The sequence below is a fragment of the Neovison vison genome, chromosome 2 (genome assembly GCF_020171115.1).
Source record: "Neovison vison isolate M4711 chromosome 2, ASM_NN_V1, whole genome shotgun sequence".
Lineage (NCBI taxonomy): Eukaryota > Metazoa > Chordata > Mammalia > Carnivora > Mustelidae > Neogale > Neogale vison.
This window is the reverse complement of record NC_058092.1, coordinates 7,088,003-7,113,130: the sequence shown is the minus strand read 5'-3', so window position 1 is coordinate 7,113,130 and position 25,128 is coordinate 7,088,003. Positions and strand designations below refer to the sequence as shown.

General features: G+C 43.6%; 2 protein-coding genes across 2 annotated transcripts in view; one reads left to right on the top strand and one right to left on the bottom strand.

Moving 5' to 3' along the window:
* NMNAT1 (nicotinamide nucleotide adenylyltransferase 1) overlaps window positions 1-10,525 on the bottom strand; it is a 23,450-nt gene extending 12,925 nt beyond the window's left edge. The window contains 4 exon segments of the mRNA XM_044237121.1: window positions 9,391-9,417; window positions 9,420-9,458; window positions 9,461-9,509; window positions 10,409-10,525. Coding sequence (XP_044093056.1) covers window positions 9,391-9,417; window positions 9,420-9,458; window positions 9,461-9,509; window positions 10,409-10,525 — 232 coding nt within the window.
* LZIC (leucine zipper and CTNNBIP1 domain containing) lies at window positions 10,524-25,128 on the top strand. Its single transcript, XM_044237122.1, has 8 exons — window positions 10,524-10,578; window positions 11,201-11,357; window positions 15,866-15,974; window positions 16,941-17,076; window positions 18,815-18,913; window positions 21,399-21,494; window positions 21,672-21,753; window positions 22,257-25,128. Exons 3-8 carry the CDS (start codon window positions 15,874-15,876, stop codon window positions 22,313-22,315), a joined length of 573 nt encoding a protein of 190 aa, XP_044093057.1. The 5' UTR covers window positions 10,524-10,578; window positions 11,201-11,357; window positions 15,866-15,873; the 3' UTR covers window positions 22,316-25,128.

Below are 25,128 nucleotides of genomic sequence, written 5' to 3'. Positions count from 1 at the left end.
TTCTGAGTCTTGGTTTCCTCATTAATAAAATGGGGAACCACAGTCCCTACCTCATAGCGTTTTCTGCATATTTTTAAAAAGATGTTATTTATTCATTTATTTGGGAGAGAGGAGAGAGTCCGAGCGTGGGGTCGGGGGGAACAGAGGGTGACGGAGAGAACCTCAAGCAGGCTCCCAGCTGAGCACGGAAGCTAACATGGGGCTTCATCTCGAGGCCCTGAGATCACGACCGGAGCCGAAACCAAGAGCTGGATGCCCAACCGAGCAACCCACGTTCTCTGGATTTTATGCTCATTAAATGAGAAAGTGAATAAAAAATGTTTGACACATTTGTCTACAAATGGTGAGTATTAACTTTTACTATTACCTGTGGGTTGTCTTACAGCATTAACTGACAGTCAGTCATGGTAAAGGAACGAAGGTTAAAGGTTCCTAAGAGACCAAGGACACCAGGCTGGCTTGGTCGGTTAAGCGTCTGCCTTCAGTTCAGGTCATGATCTTAGGGTCCTGGGATCGAGTCCCGCATCGGGCTCCCTGCTCAGCGGGGAGCCGGCTTCTCCCTCCCCCTGTGCTACTCCACTTACTTGTGCACGCTGTCTCTCTCCCTCTGACAAATAAATAAATAAAATCTTAAAAAAAAAAAAAAAAAAAGATTCCTGAGAGACCAGTATCAACAGCACCTGGTGCCCAGCAGGAGCTCAATGACCGGCCGCGATCGTTCGCAGGGCCGCATGATTAGACATAATTTGCTCTAATGGGATGATCGCAAGTCATCTTTATTGTGTTTAAAACTTTACTTCCACGGTTTGACGTAACATTATGAAACAGAACCTAAAATTTTTTTTTTAACATTTTATTTATTTGAGAGAGAGAGAGCACAAGCTGGGGGAAAAGGCAGAGGGAGGGGGGAAGCAGGCTCCCCACTGAGCAGGGAGCCCGATGCAGGGCTCAATCCCAGGACCCTGAGATCATGACCTGAGCTAAAGGCAGACACTTAGCTGACTGAGCCACCCAGATGCCCCCCAAATTCGGTTTCTTTAAGTCATTCTATCACTGGAGAAAAAATGTAAATTGTAACTCCATCTGTCCCATGCAGACAAGTGACCGTGTTCTTGTTTGGGACCACCGCTCTGGGCCTCCAGCTGTTTGTTCTGCTAAGGTAAGCTCTCTCACAGCTAACCCCATTACCTAGCAGCTCGGCATGACTGTCTTACCTCTGGAGATGGCTGGGGTGTGCTCGGAGATTCCCGCTCTGTGTTTAACCACGGCCTGCCCCATTGTTTTTGCCACTATTGTCAATGGTAGTCACCTGCTTCACCTCTTTGAAAAGTCAAAAATCTCAATGCCAAAAGGATACCGGGGAATAGTGCAGGCTGAGTTTGACTTAACACAATTTCTTCTGGCACAACAGCCATTAAATGGGAGACAATGAAGGCACCAACGTTTCAAACCTTGGATGCCCTAGAGACCAGTCCTGATAGCCTCACATGAGCTAACGTCTGCAGGGCTGAGGGTGACACAGGCATGTGTGACCAGATTATGACTTGATACATTATTTTAGATTCTATGGAGGACGTTAGTCTTGGCAAAAAGAGTCAGCTAATAGTTGGACAAATGAAGCAAATGCCATTTGATACATTCAAAATAAAAAAATTGCAGCTCTAAAAATGTGGAAATCCTAAAACAATCTGAAAACCAAAAATCCACGTGACAAGAAAGAAAGGGAAACTGTGACACTCACTGTAATTAGTCTAATTTAAACTTGCCCACATCTGTCCTAGGAGTTTTGTGCGCAGTAAGGCCTATTTCCTTACTCCAGAAGGCCAGAATTTCCACAAGATATTTTTCTCACAAAAATACCCAGTTAACATGAATTTGAGAGATGGTAAGCATCATTTGTGCAGCGACTGTAAATATGAACAACCCTTCATATCACTTGTAAGCTGGTTTTGCACTATTAACTTGCAGTTATGGTAAAGGAACCAAGGCTCTTTTTTTTTTTTTTTTAAAGATTTTATTTATTTATTTGACAGACAGACAAACAAGTAGGCAGAGAGGCAGGCAGAGAGAGAGCGGGAAGCCGGCTCCCTGCTGAGCAGAGAGCCCGATGCGGGGCTCGATCCCAGGACCCCAGGACCCTGGGATCATGACCTGAGCCGAAGGCAGAGGCTTTAACCCAATGAGCCACCAGGCACCCCAGGAACCAAGGTTCTTAAATGAGTTGCCTGGAGCCAAATGAACCTCAGGCCAGAATTAGGATAAGAATTCAATGGTTAGTGCCAGCTGGTACTGTGCTTAGAGGGCGAATTTCTTCTAACAATTGATAAATTAATGTATGACCCAGTGTATTGATTTCAGGCCCACATCTTCCCGATACTGCAGGCAGCCTCTCCTTACCAACTTGGTTGGCAACATCATCTTTACTTTCTTCACAATTGGTAAGTACGCATTTATCAGGCACATACTAAATGCTTATTATTTGCCAGACACTGCCAAAACAAAACTGGGTTAATACAGGACTTCCCACTCTTCTGGAGCTCAGACTGAAACTTAAGAAAAAATTCACATTTAAAATTCAGGTGAAGGAAATTTTTTATAAGTTCCTTAGTAACTGTTTTGGTTGTCCTAAAATTTAAGTATGAGGGGACGCCTGGGTGGCTCAGTAGACTGAGCCATTGCCTTCAGCTCAGGTCGTGATCTCAGGGTCCTGGGATTGAGCCCATCAGGCTCTCTGCTCAGCAGGGAGACTGTTTCCCCCCCCCCTCTCTCTCTGCCTGCTTCTGATCTCTGTCTGTCAAATAAATAAATAAAATATTCAAAAAAAAAAACCCTATTAAAAAAAAACAACTATGTCTAAGATTTCAAAAAAAATTTTTTATAAGATTTTATTTGACAGAAAGAAACAGCGAGAGCAGAGCCCAATGTGGGGCTCAATCCCAGGACCCTGAGATCATGACCTGAGCTGAAGGCAGAGGCTTAACCCACTGAGCCACCCATGTACCCCATGCACCCCTATGCCTGCTGGCCTCTCTGCCTACTTGTGATCTCTGTCAAATAAATAAATAAAATCTTAAAAAAAGGTTTTTTAGCAGTGCCTGGCTGGCTCAGTTGGTGGAGCAAGCGACTCTTGATCTTGGGGTTGTGAATTTGAGCCTGTGTTCAGTGTAGAGATTCTTAATAAAATAAAATCTTTTAAAAAAGTTTAGGGGTTCCTAGATGGCTCTGATGGTTAAGCGTCCAATTCTTGATTTCAGCTCAGGTCGTGATCTCAGGGTCATGAGATTGAGCCCTACATCTGCTTCTCTCTCCCTCCCTCTGGCCCTCTACCACTGCACACATTCTCTCTAAAATACATAAACAAAACTTAAAAAAAAAATCTTAGATGGGGCACCTGGGTGGCTCAGATGGTCAAGTGTCTGCCTTTGGCTCAGGTCATGATCTCCCGGTCCTGGGATTGAGTCCCACGTCAGCATACCTACGCAGTGGGGAGTCTGCTGCTGCTTCTCCCTCTGGCTCTCCCCTCCACTTGTGCTTGCTTGCTCTCGCTCTCCCTCTCAAATGAATAAAGAATAATTAAAATCTTTTAAAAAAATTTTAAAAATCAGGGTACCTGAGTGGCTCAGTCGTTGAGCGGCTGCCTTCGGCTCAGGTCATATTCCCAGGGTTCTGGGATCGAGCCCCACATCAGGCTCCCTGCTAAGCAGGAAGTCTGCTTCTCCCTCTCTCACTTTCCCCTGCTTGTGTTCCCTCTCTCATGGTGTCTGTCTCTGTCAAATAAATAAAATCTTTAAAAATAAATAAATAAATGAAATAAAATCAAATAAGGGAATCGTGAAAAAAGGAGTCAGTTGTTTTTCTGTCTCTGTCTGTCTCTGTCAAATCTTTTTTTTTCCTTTTTAAAATTTTATTTTATTTTATTTATTTATTTGACAGAGAGAGAGAGATATCACAAGTAGGCAGAGAGGCAGGCAGAAAGAGAGGGAAAGCAGGCTCCCCGCCGAGCAGAGAGCCCGATGCGGGACTCGATCCCAGGACCCTGAGATCATGACCCGAGCCGAAGGCAGAGGCTTAACCCACTGCACCACCCAGGTGCCCCCAAATAAATAAAATCTTTAAAATAAATAAATAAATAAATAAATGAAATAAAATCAAATAAAGGAATCGTGAAAAAAGGAGTCAGCTGTTTTTCTTCTTAAAGATTTTATTTACTTATTTGACACAGAGAGAGAGAGCGAGAGCACAAGCAGGGTGAGTGGCAGAGGGAGAGGGAGGAGAAGGCTCCCCACTGAGCAGGGAGCCCGATGCAGGGCTCAACACCAGGACGCTGGGATCATGACCCGAGCCGAAGGCAGACGTCCAACTGACTGAGCCACCCAGGCACCCCGCAGTCGGTGTTCTTATCACCAGCAGTGCCAATAATAAGAACACAACCCATGTCAAAGGAAAACCTTAGCCTGGCAAGGTTTTGAGCATCTGTGTCCCCCGGGAGGGAAGCGAGGAAACATCCTCTGTTTGGTTTGCATTCAAGAATGGATTTCTGAGACAATCACAGCCAGTGAACAGATAGTTCTGCTCTCCTTCTAGGTTTCACTGTGCTGCTGACGCATATGGAACCAGTCCCACAGGCACTGAAGAAGATGTTTGCTGTATTTGGTGTGGGATCCTTTGGGGAAGGAGCCTGTACCGTGGTGTTAACAGTTTTGGCAACTGACTGTGTGTGTTTTTATTTTTTTAATTTTTTTAACATTTTGTTTACTTATTTGTCAGAGAGAGAACAGCAGCCAGAAGGGGAAGCAGGCTCCCCACTGAGCAAGGAGCTTGATGCTGGACTTGATCCCAGGATGCTGGGATCATGAACTCAGCCACCCAGGCACCCTGTGTGTATTTTTAAATACTGAATTTCTCAAGGGCTCACCTTAATCTGAAAGCGTGTCTGTATATAATAAACCATCAGTCTTCAATATTTATTTTCTCCTCACACTAAAAATAGAGATATGTAGATACAAAATTCCTAATTAGACACATGTCACAGTTAAAACATATCATCAGGGGGCACCTGGGTGGCTCGGTGGGTTAAAGCCTCTGCCTTCGGCTCGGGTTGTGATCCTGGGGTCCTGGGATTGAGACCCGCATCGGGCTTTCTGCTCAGCCGGGAGCCTGCTTCCCTCTCTCTGCCTGCCTCTCTGCCTACTTGTGATCTCTGTCAAATAAATAAATAAAATCTTAAAAAACAAACAAACATATATCATCAGGGAAGTTTAAAAATTCCATGAAAGATAAAATCTACTTTGCTAGACTAAAAAGAGAGAGGGGGAGGAAGAGAAAAGATAAGCCATCAACTGACAGCGGAAGTGCGGGCCTGCACGTGGCGCGGCGAGCAGCAAGCCTTCCATCTCTTGCTAAGCTGGTGCCACTGTTTAAATCCTTTGGCAAAAAAGTTGTAAATATAGGTTCCAACCAAAGACAATTATTTCTCACAGTGCTTTTTCTTCTTGAAGACAGGAAAAAACGACCCCTGAACTTTACTACTTGTCTGTGCTGCTGTCAGTGAGCAGCTTGGTTTCTGCAGGTAAGCAAACATCCCAAGTAGCCTCTCCTTGTCAAAGGCTTTGAGGAAGTCCCTGCCCAGCTAGAGCTGTCACAGCGCAAGGGAAGCCTGGTTCCTCCTAAAGCAAGAGCTCCATGAAGCAAAGGAGTAAAAAGCCATCCTTTTCACAGGATTTCCAAGCCATTTAATTAGATCCCGTGCTTCATCCCACAGTGCTTTTCTCCGGCCTGGCACTGAGCTGGCTGGTTAGCGTGGCCTGCGCACCAGCAGACGCTAAACCCATGGTCTGACGCTGCTGGCACGTGAGCCCTCCGGTCTCCTGCCTCACACAGATGGCTCGCTGCGGGCAAGCAGGAGCTCATCTCCTACCCTGCTAGTCTGGAGTGAGATGGTCAGCTGACATCAGAGCTACGAAAACAGGAAGCACATCAAAACCAGTCATCTGAAAGAAAGCTGTCTTGAGGTATCAATTAGCACTGGCAACGGAGAAAAAGGAACAGTTCAACCCAAATCACCGAACTGACAACACAACCAAATTCACCCCACATAAAGATACTCTATTAAATACTTTAAAAATCATGACATTGAATTTCTGAACCTCTGTTTTTGTTTCATGAAACTATTACCGTCAGCTGGATGGATAAGCACTGAGAAGGAAGAAGTAAAATTAGATCTTAGTAATGAACAAAGGTTTAGGTTTAATTTTAGGAGGATAAAAGGATTCAGATGGTGTATTCAAACAATTTGTTCTTTAAAAATGTAGTGGGAAATTTTAGAGTAAAAATAACCACAATCAGGGCCGCCTGGGTGGCTCAGTGGGTTAAGCCGCTGCCTTCAGCTCGGGTCATGATCTCAGGGTCCTGGGATCGAGTCCCGCATCGGGCTCTCTGCTCAGCAGGAGGCCTGCTTCCCTCTCTCTCTCTCTCTATGCCTGCCTCTCTGTCTACTTGTAATCTCTCTCTGTCAAATAAATAAATAAAATCTTTAAAAAAAAAAACACAATCAATCAATAAATAAAATCTCAAAGAAAAAAAATAAAAAAAAGGGACGCCTGGATGGCTCAGTTGGTTAAGCAGCTGCCTTCGGCTCAGGTCATGATCCCAGCGTCCTGGGATCGAGTCCCACATCAGGCTCCTTGCTCGGCAGGGAGCCTGCTTCTCCCTCTGCCTCTGCCTGCCTCTCTGTCTGCCTGTGCTCGCGCTCTCTCCCTCTCTCTCTGACAAATAAATAAATAAAATCTTAAAAAAAAATAAATAAATAACCACAATCTCCTCTACACAGGTGACACAATCTTCTGCATCTTGACAGTCAAAGTTGTCCAGAGAAAATAACTAAGTGACCCACATAATGTTTGTCTTCTTTTCCTGTGAGGTAGTTTAAGTAGGAGCTAGGTCATCACAGATGCTCTTAACGTTCTGAGGAAGTGAAGACAACACTATTTCTTTCTCTTCTTTTTTTTTTTTTAAAGATTTTGTTTATTTATTTGACAGACAGAGATCACAAGTAGGCAAAGAGGCAAGCAGAGATCAAGAGTTATCTATTTCTTTGTCTTTCCGACAACTCTATTTCTTGAGGAAAAGAACTATCTGTTGACAGGAAGGTCACATTCAATATAAACATCTCCCAACACATCACCTGGGTGGCTCAGCCAGTTAAGTGTCGAACTCTTGGTTTTGGCTCAGGTCATGATCTCAGGGTCATAAGACGGAGCCCCGTGTCAGGCTCCCCACTCAGCAGAGTCTGCTTGGATTTCTCTCTCCCTCTCTCTCTCTGCCCCTCCCTGCTGCGCACTCCCTCTCTCAAGTAAACGAATCTTTTCAAATAAATTAATTAAATTTTTAAAAATCCTCCAGATTCTCTGAGAATTCCCTGGCTGGCTCAGTTCGTAGACCTTGAAACTCTTGATCTCTGGATTGTGAGTTCAAGCCCCACATTGGGCACAGAGCTTATGTTTAAAAATAAATTAGATAGGGGGGCGCCTGGGTGGCTCAGTGGGTTAAGCCGCTGCCTTCGGCTCAGGTCATGATCTCAGGGTCCTGGGATCGAGTCCCGCATCGGGCTCTCTGCTCGGCAGGGAGCCTGCTTCCCTCTCTCTCTCTGCCTGCCTCTCCATCTACTTGTGATTTCTCTCTGTCAAATAAATAAATAAAATCTTTAAAAAAAAAAAAAAATTAGAGAGGGGCACCTGGGTGGCTCAGTGGGTTAAAGCTTCTGCTTTCGGCTCAGGTCATGATCCCAGGTCCTAGAATCGAGCCTCACATCCGGCTCTCTGCTCTGCGGGGGGCCCGCTGCCCCCTCTCTCCCTCTGCCTACTTGTGACCTCTGTAGAAAGAAAGAGACACAGCAAGAGAGGGAACACAAGCAGGGGGAAGTGGGAGAGGGAGAAGCAGGCTCCCAGCTGAGCAGAGAGCCCAATGCGGGCCTCAATCCCGGACCCTGGGATCATGACCTGAGCCACCCAGGTGCTCCTTATGATATTCCTTTTTAAAATAAAGAAAAAAAAAAAAGGCAGACACTAAAATAAAGATTTTATTTGAGAGAGAGCGAGAAAGCGCATACGCGCGGACAGACACACATATGCACATGGGTGCAGACAGATGCACATACACAAGAGTGGGGGCGGGGGGACAGGACTTCCCTGATGCGGCTCTGCTGGATCCTAGGACCCTGAGAACATGACCTGAGACAAAGTCAGATACTTAACTGAGGAAGCCACCCAACCACCCCTCCCCACTTTTTAAGAGTTCGTTTATTTTAGTAATCTCCACACTGAATGTGCAGCTCAAACTCACAACCTTGAGATCAAGAGACGATGTCTTTCTCACTGAGGCAGGCAGGCACCCATACCATCCCTTTTTCAAACAAACATAAGAAAACTAAAGTGGAAAGAGATTGACTAACTTGCTCAAGATCTCATAGTTCGTGTAACCACCTTGACACTAAAATTCAGCTTCCCTACCTCGCTGGAGCAACCTGCACTCTCCAGGCTCCCATTCCAAGTCCAAGTCTAAACGTCCTAAAATCCTCCAGCTGCCGAGTAGCATTGATCTGGTTTCCCAGTTACGACTCCCAGCTCTGAAGTTATCTCCCCCGATGCTCTCTCCAGTGTCTACTTACTTAACATGTTATTCCTATTTTCCCAGTTTCTCCTCTTCTCTCCCCCACACCTTCAGAGCCTGGATCCTGTCTCTGTTTGACAACTGGAACCCAAACCAATTTCTCTTACTTCTGCACTAGGAATATTTTTCATGATCCATTAACTCTAAACAAGAACCCAAGGAGCACCCCCAGCATAGAAGCGCTGAATTGGATCAAGTCACTGAGAAAGATTCGGCAAACAGAATGCGTGGATCCAGTAAGGCCTGTCCTCCACAGCTCCTGTGACTGCACACGCTAAACCAACACGAATGCCTGAACAGAACAACACATTATCCTCAGAATCAGGGGAAGGAGGGGCGTCTGGGTGGCTCCGACGACTGGGCATCTGTCTTCAGCTCAGGTCATGATCCCAGGGTACTGGGATCCAGCCCCATCGGGCTCCCTGCTCAGCGGGGAGTCTGCTTCTCCCTCTGCCCCTCCCCCTGCTTGCACTCTCTGTCTCTCTCTCTCAAATAAATAAATCAAATCTTTCTTTAAAATAATCAGGGGAAGCACACAATGACAAATGTCTATTTAGCAAGTTCTTCCAGTGGTGAAACAAGTGTATTTTTTCCGTTGTGTCTGGCACTGACCCCATTTGTCACGGAGAGTCCTGCATTACTCAAAGCGACGCGGGCACCCGGCCACACGTATCCACACAGCAAAAATCGGAGACGATCCCGCTAACACAGCAGTCCGCTTACTTTCACACAGGAGAGGCTGCGAACCCGAGGCGTTCTGCAAGGTACCACGACTATTCCAACGGTGACAACGGTTTCTCCAAGTTGGGCTGCTGCAGCAGCCTCACCTCCAAACTGTAACTCTGAAAAACAGCATTTTGGTAAGAAGTCCGAAACCCTACAATGAGAAGGGGCAGAAGTCATTCTTTTTAAAAGATTTTATTTATTTATTTGACAAAGAGATACACAGTGAGAACAAGAACACAGGCAGGGGGAGTGGGGCAGGGAGAAGCAGGCCAAGCAGGGAGCCCGATGTGGGGGCTCGATCCCAGGACCCCAGGATCATGACCTGAGCCCAAGGCAGACACTTAATGACTGGGCCACCCAGGCGCCCCCCCTGCAGAAGTCTCTTCCTGGAGGACGCCCAGGGTAACTCTAGCTGGAGTCTGTCTGGGGTGGCTGGCATCGAATTGGCCCGAAAGCCCACGTTCTCTGAAAACCATTCTGCCGTCAACCCTGAGGTTGACCCGAGCGCTCGGGACTCAAGAAGCGGGGCCAGGAATAGCTGGGGAAACGGCTGCCGCCCCGCTTTAAAAGCGCTGCCCGGCCGACAGCCCGCAGGGTCCTCGAAGGCCGTGAGCGTCCCAGCGCTTCCAGGAAAGGGCACTTGGTCTTCACGGATTTGGAAAGACGGATTTCCCAGGAGAGAGAAGTCTTTCCGAAAATGGAACACTTCCTCCTCCGCCCCTCCCCCCTCCGCCACGCTCAAGAAACTTCTAGAAAGGATTTTTTTTTCCCCCAAGGGGAATCACCTGTTCAGAGGGCAGAGGGGAAATTACCGAGGTTCCGGCTCCACAGAAAGTTGGAAAGAATGAAGGCGCAAGACTCCTGCCCCCAACTGGAATATGACCTCGCCTCGGGGACCGTTATATCCGCCCCTCCAAGACTCCACCATGTTGGACTCCCTCAAGTTCGCGACAGAGAGGCCTGCGCTGACTCCCCTAGAGACTGGTTTCTCGGGGGTCTCAGCCAGGGGGCTTACCACGTCCTCAGGGTCGACCCGCCCGAAGTCCTCCCGGAGACGACCCTAAACCCGGACGCCGGACAAGGGAACACCCGTGGCTGCACCCTCATTGGCTGCTGGAGGCCGGAAGTGCATGCGTTCTCCGGAAGTGCTCCGACTGTGAGCGTCCGCCCGGCCAGGACCCTCAGGTAGGCGGGGCCCCTGGCCCCGATCTCTGGGACCAAGGCGGTGGCGCAGGCAAAGGGGGGACCTTGAGGGCCCGAGGGGGTTGTCCGGGTTCGGGTCTGGGAGGTCTACAAGAGTTTCGGGGGCGGGGGTTCATGGCGACCTCTGGCGGCTGCCGGGGCCTAGTCGAACGCGGCCGCCGCAGGACCCCGGTGCCGGAGCTCCAAGTTCCGCCATGGACACGGGGTTTGGGGTGGTGGCCGGAGCTGCTCGCTGTCGCGTCCGGATGGTTGAGGTCCGTAGCTGCTCACGTCCAGCCGGGAAAACGTGTGCTCTCCGCCCTCCTCTTACCCGGGCTTCTGGCTTTGACAGCCGCGCTGCGGCCACGTGGAGGTGCAGGGTTTTCCTCGGGAGCCCCCGCAGCCTCGCTAGGGGACAGCTCCGCAAGGATGCCCTGCCCGAGGCGCCCTCGAGAGAGGAAGCGGCGTCCGCCCCTCCTCGCCCCCCTCCGCCGTCCCCCATGGTGTCTTCCTAGAAAGAGAAGGGTGCGTGTCGCTGCTCGGGGGGAGTTTCCCGGACTGCTGTAGGCTAGTCTCTGGGAAGTAAGTGAAACTCCTTGTTCGTGGCTCCCTGTTTCCCTGCCAGCTCCACCTCCAAGGGGTTTGCACTCTGAGCCTCTCGTGGTCCTGATGAACCATTTCGCGTTCCTCAAGTGTATGACACTCAGAACTTCAGCGGCGGGCGGCTTCGGCACTTTGGGACCGGCCAGCAGTGTGCAGAGTTCGAAGTCCTGAGAGACAAGGTGGGCATGCAGGGAGCACCTGTTCCGCTCCAGGTGGCCGGTTTTGAGGGCTGTTGCGGCAGTTTCTGGGAAGGCTGTACCGCCTTTGTCGGAGACTAGGTGGTGCCAGCGAGTTCATCTTCCTGGGATAAATTTCAGATAACGGGGCGGCACCAGGTTAAGGCTTTCAGAGGGCCCCCATCTTCCCCTGAAATTTATGTAAAATAGTTTCACCTCCCTAAAACATCTGGTGCCTCTATACCCTGTATCCGGTTACTGAGTATCTGTTCTTTTTTTAGGGCTGAAGATGCTAAAAGGAGACGTCAGACTCCTCTGCCAGAGTTTATAGTCTGGGGGCGGGGGGAGACAGACCAGTAAACAATGTGCTGTAATGAAATCACGTATAAGTTAAGGCGGAAGTAAGTGCTGAATGGAGAATAAGATGTGAAATGTCGTGGAAGAAGCAATCGGCTCTCATTATTCATATACCACTTATTGCTCCAGTACTTTTCTGTCTGTCCAGCATTATGCTGGATGCTGATGTATAAAGAAGAAGTGGGGGTATCTGGGTGGCTCAGTCAGTTAAGCATCTTCCTTTGGCTCAGGTCATGATCCCGGGGTCCTGGGATCAAGCCCTGTGTGGCTCACTGCTCGGTGGGGAGTGTACTTCTCCCTTTCCCTGCCCCCCAGCTCCTGCGATCCCTCTAACTCAATAAATAAAACCTATAAAAAAATAAAAAGTAAAACCCCTACTCAAAAATAATTTAGTGATTGGGAAGGAAGCTGAACCTTGAGATAGACCTTGAAGAATGGATTACCTTGGCTTGATAAGCAGGAAAAAAAAAAAAATGGCTCAAAAGAGAAGGTAAAGGGGCGCCTGGGTGGCTCAGTGGGTTAAGCCGCTGCCTTGGGCTCAGGTCATGATCTCGGGGTCCTGGGATCGAGTCCCGCATCGGGCTGTCTGCTCAGCAGGGAGCCTGCTTCCTCCTCTCTCTCTCTGCCTGCCTCTCTGCCTACTTGTGATCTCTCTCTGTCAAATAAATAAATAAAATCTTAAAAAAAAAAAAAGAGAAGGTAAAAATGTGTGGCAAGTTTTGAAACAGCAAGTAGTGCTTGCTTCGGCAGCATCTACACTAAAATTGAAACAGCAAGTACTTTAGTGTGGTTAGACTGTAGGAAATTGAGCCCGAAAAAATACTTTTTAGGTTTGGCTTTACTTGTACTGGAAAATTCAACAGCTATAAAATAAAGTTTAATTGTATCTTTCCCAGGAAGAATTATATATGAAGCATAGCTATAATAAATTATGTGCAATAAATTATACTTCTGGCTAACCTATTATACGTGAAATTACAATTCTGGCTATAATGTAGTTCATTTATTTTTACATATCTTTAATCATTGTAGATAAGCCAATTTTATTTTATTTTTTATTTTTATTTTTTATTTTTTTAAAGATTTTATTTATTTATTTGAGAGAGAGAGACAGTGAGAGAGAGCATGAGCGAGGAGAAGGTCAGAGAGCGAAGCAGACTCCCCATGGAGCTGGGAGCCTGATGTGGGACTCGATCCAGGGACTCCAGGATCACGACCTGAGCCGAAGGCAGTCATCCAACCAACTGAGCCACCCAGGTGTCCCTATTTTTTATTTTTTTAAGATTTTTATTTATTTGACAGAGCGAGACACAACGAGAGAGGGAGCACAAGCAGTGGAAGTGGGAGAGGGAGAAGCTGGCTTCCCACTGAGCAGGAAGCCCAGTGTGGGGCTCGATCCCAGAACCCTGGGATTATGACCTGAGCTGAAGACAGCCGCTTAACGCCTGAGCCACCCAGGCAGCCCAATAAGCCAATTTTAAAAGATACAGTAGTAAGAATAGATTTTCACTGATTATATTCTATTTTGAGTGTAATGTAAGGAATCCCTGTCATTGAAGTTCATATACCAGATCATCTGCTAATGATGATAATAGGATAATAATAGGAATAATCATAGGAATAAATGATAATAGGAAATCTTTAAATGCTTTAATAAGTTACCCAAGGATTTAGGGTTTTTTGTTTGTTTGTTTTATTTTGGTTTGGTTTTTACAGTTTTTATTCAAGTAATCTCTACACCCAGCCTGGAGCTGGAACTCGTGATCCCAAGATCAAGAGCTGTGCGCTCCACTGACTGAGCCAGCAGGTGCCCCAGGATTTAGGTTTCAATGAATGTTTATATCTAATATTAAGCAAAATGTGTTTCCTGAAAGGAATGTAAGTTTAATTTTTATAAATGGAAAAACTTAAATGCTATGAATGTTAAGGTAAATGTGTACATTATCAACACACCGAAAGCAGTAACTTTCCTCTACACTAGCAATAATCAGAAATTTTTGTTTTTAAGTAAACGTTATGCCCAATGTGGGGCTGGAACTCACAACCCGAGATCAAGAGTCGTATGCTCCACCAACTGAGCTAGTGGGGTGACCCACAATAATCAGAAATTTTAATAGCAAAAAGTGTTTTCTGAGTATTAACTAAAAAATACAAAATGTCTTAGAATGCCAATATTTGGGAGGGGGTTGGGGGTTTGAGTGAGCCTGGTGGTGGGTATTAAGGGGGGCATGTATTGCCTGGAGCACTAGTTGTGGCGCATAAGCAATGAATCTTGGAACATAACATTTATTTAAAAATAAAATTTAAAAAATAAAATGCTAAAACAAAGCAAAAAGAATAGCCAATATTCAAGGCCTTTGAAATAAAACAATACTTTTTAAATTAAAGATCATGAAAGAAAGCTGAGATAAATGAAATGATATATTGCTTAATAGAAAGATTCAAATTACAAGGATATAGATCTTTTCATACTAGTTTTTAATTTTAATGTAATCCCTATCAGAATTTCCGTTGCATTTTTAAGGGGACTTGACAAGTTGAATCTTTAGTTCATCCAGAAGAGAAAATGCATAGGAATAGCCAAGAGTTATTGGAGGGAAAATTCTGCAATAATAAAGGCAACTCCTTATCAGTTACCAATGTACACCAGCTCAACTGCTAACAATTACAATAGCAAGGTATTGTCTTAGGACCAGAAAATTGTCACTGAAACCGACTTGACTGTTTCTATTGAGTCTATATAAAAAGTAGCATAGGGGCACCCATGTTGACTCAGTTGGTGAAACATCCAACTTTAATCTCAGCTCAGGTCTCGATACCATGGTCGTTTGTTCAAGCCCAGCGTAAGGCCCCATGCTGGATGTGGAGCCTGCTTAAAACAAGCAACCAACCAATGATTTGGCATAAGTACTGACTAGTTAATGGAGTTGGGGTAACTGGCTCCCCATTTGAAAGAAAATAAAAGTTAGACTCCTATTTTACAGCATTAACAAAAGTTGCAAGTGGCTTAAAGAGCTGATTGTTAAAAAAGAAAAATTTATGTAACTCTTAGATACAGTATATATATATTTTTAAATCTTGAGATGGTTAGGGCTGCCTTCGTGGGACATAAAACTAGGAAGCCTTAAAGGAGAAGATAGATTTGGCCACTAAAATAATTTATTGTGGGGCACCTGGGTAGCTCAGTGGGTTAAGTGTCTGCCTTCAGCTCAGGTCGTGATCCCAGGGTCCTGGGATGGAGCCCTGTATCAAGCTCTTGGCTCAGTGGGGAGCCTGCTTCTCCTCCCTCTGCCTGTGCTTTCTTACTCTCTTTCTCAAATAAATAAAATATTTTTAAAAAATAATTTGTCATGACAAAAACAGTGAAATTTAAGAGACGAGATAATATTTGCAACGTAACTACAAAGGCTTTGTACTCCTATAAATCAGTAAGGGAAAGATAATCCAGTGGAACATGGGCAGATTTCCAAAGAAGAAATCATATCAAAAGTTGTTAATGTCCATAAGGTAAATGTAATGTAAGGTAAATATAAGACCAACAAGATAAGGCTTGGAGTTTTCTGAGTCCTGGAGAGTAATAGGTAAGAATAAAAAATGTTATAATAAAGCTTTTTGTAACACAAAGTCACACCTTATCTGTTTCTTTATAAAACTGTGTTTTCAGTTATCAGATTTGTTTAAAGTAAGATAGATTAATAGTGAAGATTTCTTTTTTTTTTTAAGATTTATTTATTTTTTAAGATTTATTTATTTATTTGAGAGAGAGCGCAAGAACAGAAGCCAGGGGAGCAGCAGGCCGAGGCAGAGGGAGAGGCAGAAGCAGGCTCCCAGCTGAGCAAGGAGCCCAATAAGGGGCTCAGTGCCAGGACCCTGGGATCATAACCTGAGCTGAAGGCAGCTGCTTAACCTGCTGAGCCACCCAGGTGCCCCACTAGTGAAGATTTCTGCTTAACTTGTCAAGTCAGTTAGGAAGCCTGCCAGGCATTTTTGTGGGATGCTACTCGTGTATTAGTTAAACTTTTATATGTAAAATGAAATTCTCTTTGCACAACTGTCGCTCAGAAAGAGTATAGCCCATTTTAAATTGTACTGGTATGTTGAATCATTTCAAAGAACCCAGTACACACTGTATGTGGGCTTATTGTTCTACTCAGAGATCGAAATGGCTTCCAGAGGAAAGACAGAGACAAGCAAATTAAAGCAGAATCTAGAAGAACAGTTGGATAGACTGATGCAGCAGTTGCAAGATCTGGAGGAGTGCAGGTAATCGTCTAACGAAACGCTGCTCTGCTGGCCGGTGCCTTTTTCTCGGCCAGATTCCCGGCGGTGGGTGCAGGCCCATGTGTGATTTTGGTTTTCCCTGCCGTGTTCTTCACAGTGCTTTGAAGTAGAAATAGCAGCACCTACCTTGTCTCTCTTTAGTATTTAAAGTGGTCCTGCCTGGTATATACTTGACCTTTTAGTGTATTTTCAACCTTAACTGTTCAAAGGACCAAAACTGTTCATGGCCTTTTTCAACACCTTTGAGAGGTGGTTGGAGGTATTTCAAATGAAGAGGCCGAAACGATGCTTGGCCCAGAATAGGTGCTCAAGAAATGGGAGCTGCCATCATTTGTAGCAAATGTTTAATAAATGACTTGTTCACTTAGTGAATAAAAATAGCCTCTTGGCTAACTGAACATAATAAAAAAAAATAGCTTCTTCCTCAGGTGACAGGTAATACATTGCTTTTGTATTTCATTATGCACAAAATTTTACCTGCCACTAAGGATGGGGATAAAATTATCCGCTATTTTGTCAAGTACCTGTTGTTTGTCACGGACTTCTATAGTTCATGTAATGCTCATAGGAGCTCGTGAGGTAGGTACTGTATCATCGGTGGCTTAGAGATCAAGAAACTGAGGCTTGGCTGTGTTAAATGTCTTGCCCAGGCTTATGCGTTGATTCATAGACGGCTTAAAAGGAAGTAGTTATGTGCTTTGTTGAGTGTGCCTCATTTTGGTAAAAAAAAAATGTTTAATTATCAAAGTAACCACATTGTAGGAAAACGCCCATATTACCAACATCTGAACCCATCTGTTATTAGCATTTTGTCATTTCCTTTCAGCCTTGTCCCCGCAACATATTTTTTGTAAATATATGTAGCTGAAGTCTTGGGGTACAAATATTAAGATTGCTTTTTCCACTTGGAACTCTGTGCTTTTCTCTGTTATGTTCACTGCACTTCAGAGGGGAGCTCGATACAGACGAATATGAAGAAACCAAAAAGGAAACTCTGGAGCAGCTAAGTGAATTTAATGATTCCCTGAAGAAAATCATGTCTGGAAATATGACTCTGGTCGATGAGCTAAGTGGAATGCAGCTGGTAAGCATAATTTACTTACACTGGTGACACAGATGAATTTCTCTCTTTTTTAGTAATTATGTTTAAAATAGAAAAAAACTCGGGGTTTGACTTCTCAGCGCTGAGTGTCCGCGTACAGGTAGAGCAGCATAAGCTTCCAGATCTTCATTTGGTTATGTATTTGGCTCCAGTGACATGCACAGAAATAGCAAAAGGAAACTAATTTTTTTTTAAATTTAAATTTTAGGTAGTTAATGTACAGTGTGATGTTGGTTTCTGGAGTAGAATTCAGAATTCAGTGATTGATCACTTATGTATGTGCCTCCTTAACACCCCTCCCCCATCTAGCTCGTCCGCCGCCCACCTCCCTCCCATTTATCATTTATCAAAGGTAAATGATTCTTTATCATTAGGAATCTCTTCTGGCTCGTTTGCCTCTTTCCTTTTTTCCCCCTTCCCATATGTTCCTCTGTTTTGTTTCTTAAATTCCATATATGAGTGAGATCCTGTGGTATTTGTCTTTCTCTGACTGACTTATTTCATTTAGCATAATACACTCTAGTCCCATCCACATTGTTACAAATTTTAAGATTTCATTCTTTTTGATGACTGAGTAATATTCTGTTATATTTGTGTGTATATATATGCAATTATATGTATGCATGTATATACATACATACATATGTATATATATGCATATATGTATATATACACATATATATGTGTGTATATGTGTATGTATATACATATATGTATGTGTATACACAAACACACACACCTTTTTTCCATTCATCAGTTGTTGGATATTTGGGCTCTCTCCATAGTCTGACTATTGTTGCTAATAATGCTGCTATAAACATCGGGGTGCATGTATCTCTTGCAATCTTTATTTTTTTGTCCTTTGGGTAAATACCTAGTAGTGCAATTGCCGGATCGTATTGTAGTTCTATTTTTAATATTTTGAGGAACCTCCATACTGTTCTCTCGAGTGGCTGCACCAGTTTGAATTCCCACCAACAGTACAAGAGAGTTCCCCTTTCTCCACATCCTCGCCAACATCTGCTGTTTCTTGTGTTGTTAATTTTAGCCATTCTGGGGCTCCTGGGTGGTTCAGTCATTAGTTCTCTGCCTCTGCCTTCGGCTCAGGTCATGATCCTGGGGTCCTGGGACCGAGCCCCTTATCAGGCTCCCTGCTAAGCAGAGAGCCTACTTCTTCCTCTCCCACTCCCCCTGCTTGTGTTCCCTCTTTCACTCTCTTGCTTTCTGTTAAATAAATAAATAAAATCTTAAAAAAAAAAAACCTAGCCACTCTGACAGGTGTGAGATGGTATCTCATCATGGTTTTGATTTTATTTCCCTGATGATGAGTAAGGTGAGCATCCTTTCATGTGTCTGTTAGCCATCTAGGTGTCTTCTTTGAAATAGTGACCATTCATGTCTTCTGCTCATTTCTTAACTGGGTTACATGTTTTTTGGGTGTTGAATTTGTTAAGTTCCTCATAGATTTTGGATCCTAACCCTAATCAGATACATCGTTTACAAATACCTTCTTCCATTCTGCAGGCTGCCTTTTGGTTTTATTGACTGTTTCCTTTGCTGTGCAGCTTTTTAGTTCATTTTTGCTTTTGTGGAAACTAAAATTATAACAGTATTTGATGAACAAGGAAGACCTATTTGTAATTGAGGACTCACCAATCAATTATTGTAATATTTAATTCATTGGACTATTTTGTTCAGTTTTTACCTTTCTGTATTCTAGGCTATCCAGGCAGCTATCAGCCAGGCCTTTAAAACCCCAGAGGTCATCAGGTTATTTGCAAAGAAACAACCAGGTCAGCTTCGGACAAGGTTAGCAGAGGTAAAGTTTCTTCAATTTGATTTAATTGCTGGGTGTATTTGTTTTCTCAGCTCCAGAATTTCATTGTTATTCTGAAATTTAAAAATTAGTCAGTTGAGGGACGCCTGGGTGGCTCAGTTGGTTAAGCAGCTGCCTTCGGCTCAGGTCATGATCCCAGCATCCTGGGATCGAGTCCCACATCGGGCTCCTTGCTCTGAAGGGAGCCTACTTCTCCCTCTGCCTCTGCCTGCCACTCTGTCTGCCTGTGCTTGCTCTCCCTCTCTCTCTCTCTGACAAATAAATAAATAAAATCTTTAAAAAATAAAAAATAAAATAAATAAAATAAAAAATCAGTCAGTTGAGAATGTGTAACATCACCACGAGTAAACCCTAATGTGTACACTATGGAAGCGGGGGATTATGATGTGTCAGCATAGGTTCAGCTGTTGTAACAAGGAGCCACTCTGGTGGGGCATGTTTATGATGGGGAGGCCACGCATGAGCAGAAGTGAGGGGTGTATGGGAAATCTCTGTACCTTTCACACAGTTTACTGTGAACCTAAAACTGTTCTGAAAAAATAGTCTGTTAGAAAAAAATTGATTGGTTGATTTTTTTTTAAGATTTTATTTATTTATTTGAAAGAGAGAGAAGAAGCAGGGGGAGAGAGAGGGAGAAGCAGACTCCCCACTGAGCAGGGAGCCTGATGCAGGGTTCGATCCCAGGACCCTGGGATCATGACCTGAGCCTAAGGCAGATGCCTAATGGACTGAGACACCCACATGCCCCCGGTTTTTTTTAAAATATTTATTTATTTATTTTAGAGAGAGAGAATGTGGGAAGGGGGAGAGGGAGAGAGAAACGTTAGCAGACTCCTCCCTGAGCTTGGAGCCCAACGCAGGGCTTGATCTCACACGCCTGAGATCATGACCTGAGCCGAAACCAAGAGTCAGGCCTTTAACTGACTTTGCCATGGAGGGGCCTCTAATCAGTTGAATTTAGAGCCGCAACGCATAGTTTTCTGACAGAATTAGTCTTTAGAGCAATTATTATTGGTACTGAATATGGAGGTTTAAACAGCATATGACAGTTAAAAATGCTACTAACTGCTTCTACTTGGACCCCACCTTTAAGGTTTTACCATGCACTTGGAGCCCTGAATTGAAATTCCAGCAAGAATCCATTAGCGATAGGGACGCCTGGGTGGCTCAGTTGGTTAAGCAGCTGCCTTCGGCTCAGGTCATGATCCCAGCGTCCTGGGATCGAGTCCCACATCGGGCTCCTTGCTTGGCAGGGAGCCTGCTTCTCCCTCTCCCTTTGCCTGCCATTCTGTCTGCCTGTGCTTGCTCTCTCTCCCCCTCTCTCTCTCTAATAAATAAATAAAATCTTTAAAAAAAAAAAAAAAGAATCCATTAGCGATATTGCTCTCTGTGTACATGGCCTTTGTTATCTAAGAATTTCAAACATCTCTATAAACCTGGTACTTGAGAAAGTCTGTATATAGACTTGAATATAATTAAGACATTAACTGGGGTGCCTGGATGGCTCAGTGGGTTAAAGCCTCTACCTTCAGCTCAGGTCATGATCTCAGGGTCCTGGGATCGAGCCCCACATCGGGCTCTCTGCTCAGCAGGGAGCCTGCTTCCTCCTCTCTCTCTGCCTGCCTCTCTGCCTACTTGTGATCTCTGTCTGTCAAATAAATAAATAAATAAAATCTTAAAAAAAATAAAAATTTAAAAAAAAATTAAGACATTAACAAGTTGTTTGCAACCACTGGTGGTAATTCAGTGGTTAGAGCACAAACATAGGTCAGACTGGCAGGATTGGTGTTGCTGCTCTACTGTGAAGGTAGGTGACCTTGGGAAGTTATTAATTTTTTTTTTTAAAGACTTTAGGGGCGCCTAAAGGGTGGCTTAGTTGTTAAGCATCTGCCTTCACTTCGGGTCATGATGCCAGAGTCCTGGGATGGAGGCCCACGTCAGGCTCCCCACTCAGAGGAAGCCTGCTTCTCCCTCTCCCACTCCCCTGCTTGTGTTCCTTCTCTCGCTGTGTCTCTCTCTGTCAAAGAAATAAAATATTTAAAATAAATAAATATTTTATATATATTATATTTATATATGTTTATATTATAAATAAAGAAAGAATATTTTATTTATTTATTTGACAGAGACAGCAAGAGAGGGAATAAGAGCAGGGGGAGTGGGAGAGGGAGGACAGGCTTCCTGCTGAGCAGGGAGCCAGATGCAGGGCTCCCTCCCCACCTAAAATTAGTAAATCTTTAAAACTTAAAAAAAAAAGTAGTAGTAGTAATTCTGGGGGCACCTGGCTGACTTGGTCAGAAGAGCATGCAACTCTTGATCTCAGGGTTGTGCGTTCGAGCCCCATATTGGGTTGGGGGATTACTTTAACAACAACAAAAAAGTAGCAGTAGTAGATCTGAAAAGTTGGATTTTATGGGCAGAATGTTTTTAACTTAAGTACCATGTACTTTGCATCCATCCTTTTCAGATGGACAGAGATCTCATGGTAGGGAAGCTGGACAGAGGCCTGTACACGCAACAGAAAGTGGAGATACTAACAGCTCTCAGGAAACTTGGCGAGAAGGTACCTGTATTTAATTTAATATTAAATTAAAAGGTATAAAGTATCTGGTACAGAACTTCTTGATCTGTGATCCAGTTTTTGGTCCTGAGACATTCCTAACTGTGTTTCTTAGAACCACTTGTTAACATTTGAATCCACTTCCATGGGCTTAGTTTTGTTTTGTTTTGTTTTGTTTAGCTGACTGCAGATGATGAGGCCTTCCTGTCAACAAATGCAGGTGCTATACTCAGCCAGTTTGAGAAAGTCTCCACAGACCTTGGTGAGTACCCTTGTAGTTGTGCAAGCCGAGCATGTGTTACTGCCCCAGGTCACTGGATACCATGGGTGAGATAACAGGATGGCCTTTTCTTGAGTTAAAAGGTAAAACCAGAAGTGTTTTTCTTATAAATCCCTTTTATTGGGTTTATTTCCTAATACTTTTTACTTAAAAATAATTAAATCAATATAACCTAGTATTTTAAAAATACTTGTCAACTAAAAGTAAATATAAAAGTAAAGTAAACTCAAATTTTATATATTCCATTTTGCATTTAAAGCTAGAAGGAGGATTTGTAGGCAGTAAATCACCCCATGTATGTCAGATGTTTGTTCAGGGGACAGAAATTGGGAATTGGCACTGGGAAGGTTTGAGGCAATGCTCTGATAATACAAGCTAATTTCATGTCCTATTTCAGTATCTATGGGAGAGTTTTTCCCCTTGGTACCTGGAATTATAAATGCATATGAAATAACCTTTTGTTTATCATGTGTCTTTCTCCTTAGGCTCCGGAGACAAAGTTCTTGCATTGGCAAGTTTCGAAGTTGAAAAAACAAAGAAATGACATGGTGTGGAGGCTTGGGACATTGATCACATTCTTGCTGTAAATGGCATTTGTCTTCTAGGGGTTTTGAATCATTGCAAAGAAATCAAGAGATTCTTGAAATGCACTGATAACCTAAGAAAAGGTGACAGGAAAACATGCTTGTGGCTTCTGGTTATACCCTTCATCATTGTGCTTTGTGTAGGGCCACCTGCCTCAGTCATCCCAGACTTGTTGGGATGAGGGACCCGTTGGACCTTATTCATATGTCTTATGTGTTTTTTTAGAGAGAACAGAAAACAGTTTCTCTGCCTGTTTTTATTAAGCTTCCTTGTTTTTAAGTGCTGACAGTAAATGAAAAGATGTGAACTAAGGATTATTTTTGCTCATAATTTATCCCCACTTATTGGAGTGAATAGTGTACCAAAATTAATCGACCTCATGTGTGTTCATAGAATTTGAGTTCTAAGCGATCTTAGTAATCCTTTTCATTTTATAAACAAGAAAGCTGAGGCTCAGAAAGAGCAAGTTGACTTGCTTCAAGTCTCATCCGAAAACAGAGCTGGTGATAAGACTTGGGTGTTCTGACTCTCAGCTTTGTGGCCATTGAGTTTTATTTCTGTATTTTGTGCTGTTTTTAAAAACGAATTAACGCATACTTGGGCAAGTCTGTGTTTATGAAAAATTCAATGTCTCAACAGAAAGTTGTCACTAAGGGACCTTTCCCCAGCCTGTGAGGCCTCCTTATGAATGGGGCCCATTGTATCTCTGAGTTTCGAGCTTGGAACAATGGGAGCCCTGTTGAGAGTCTCCTGGAGTAACTTAACCTCCTGCCCGTTGTTTCACCAGCGAAGCAATTGAGAGTGGCAGCTAGAGGCCCTCCGTGTGTGTGACCTCTGCTGAAACCCAGAAGGTGGTGACTGTCAACTGTTACTTAGTACTCTTGAGTTTGCGGAGAAACACAAAATAAGTTACGAGGAAAAGCATACTCTTGAGTTTATGTTTCTCTGCATGCTCAAATACGGAGATCTCCCATGCACGTGTATGTTAGCTTAGAGTCTAGCCTCTGGCCACTTTATATTTTTTCATGTATTTCTCAGTTTTCTTTTTCTTTGCACTTTATACAAATTTAAAACATTTTTAAAGCTTCTTGTATACTGTAAACTCTACTAGGTGCTCTGCCAACTGGACAAATTAGGGACCTCAGCTTCATTAATGCCTTATTTGGAACTTTTAATGGGTAACTTTTTATATATGGGTTTACGCCAGTCAAAAACTCCTTGAAATTGTGACAAACCAAGAAGAAGCAAATGACCTGCTATTCATCTAGGACATTATGGTCAATCATCATTTCATTATCATTCGGCATTTGTTTGTTTGTTTGTTTTATTAAGTAATCGCTACACCCAATGTGGAGCTTGAACTCATGGTCTGGAGATCAAGAGTCACACACTCCACTGACTGAGCCTTCCAGGCACCCCATTCTACAATTTTTTTTTCAATCAAGGTGACATTCACATAACGTAAAATTCATCATTTTAAAGTGTACAATTCAGGGTGTTTAATACAGTCACAATGTTGTGCAACTATTACCATCTCATTCCAAAACATTTTCACCGCCCCAGAGGAGACCCCATGCCCTCCTCTTTATCCTAGCCCTCCAGCAACCACTAATCTGCTTTCTGTCTCTGTCACTGGGTTTACCTATTCTGGTATTTCGTAGCAAGGGCATCCTACAGAATGGGACCTTTTGTGTCTGGCTTCTTTCACTTAGTGTCGTACTTTCAAGGTCAATCTAAGTTGTAGCACATACAGCACTAAATACCTTTTAATGGCTGACAGTACTTCCTTGCATGGATACCACACTGTGCTTATCCATTTATCTCTCGAACATTGTTTTTTTCCCACTTTTTGGCTATTGCAGATAGTACTGCTATGAACATTTGTGTAATTCTGTTTAAATACCTGTTTTCAGCTCTTTCGGGTATTTACCTAGGAATGGAATTGCTGTCTGTATGTGTATTTGAGGGGATTTCTTTGTTTTGTTTTTTTAAGCCATAACATGATTCCCCCTTTCCCTCCAGTAGTAGGATAAGGAAAATTGGGAATATTTGGTATTTGAAAAGGGCCTAGATGAATCCGGAGTCCTTAATTTTGGTTTCTCTTACAGTTTCTCTAAGACTAACATCAGTGAAATGTTTTATCATTAATCACATTAGTGTATTCATTTTGTAAGTAATGACTAGTACTCAACTTAAAATTACTCTTCCTTTAAAAGTTGCAAAGTTAAAAAAAAGTCGCCAAGTTTGCAGTGCCTCGCAAGACACTGTCCTTCCTGGCCACGCGACGTTTGGTAGGTCACTTAATCTTTCCGAGCCTCATTTTCCTCTTCTGTTCCATGGGGATGAGTGGGTAGGACCTACGTACCACATAGGATTACCGTGGATTCCCCTCTAATCTACTGTTTAACAGTTCTTTCAAGGGCCATATGATACGTTTTGTTCCACAAATTTGGTATAATTCAGAAAAATAAAATGAATAATTTGAAAATTCTGTATAATTATAGTTATTAAATGATTTGCAAACCATGTTTCCTGTTCATATTTTACTATGTTTAATTTCCTGTTTTTTTCAACTTCTTGGGAGGTTTCAGACTGCAATAACTAATGGTGCGGCAGCTCAGTTTTGCTATCCTTAGGTCAAGCTAATATTTTAATGAAAAGAATACCTGCATTTTTCAAAGAACTGGGGTTGAAGCAAAAGTAAATTCCCATGAGCAAGTGTACAACTGGGCTGTTTAATAAAAGTTAATAAATTAAAACAATTTCTAGGGG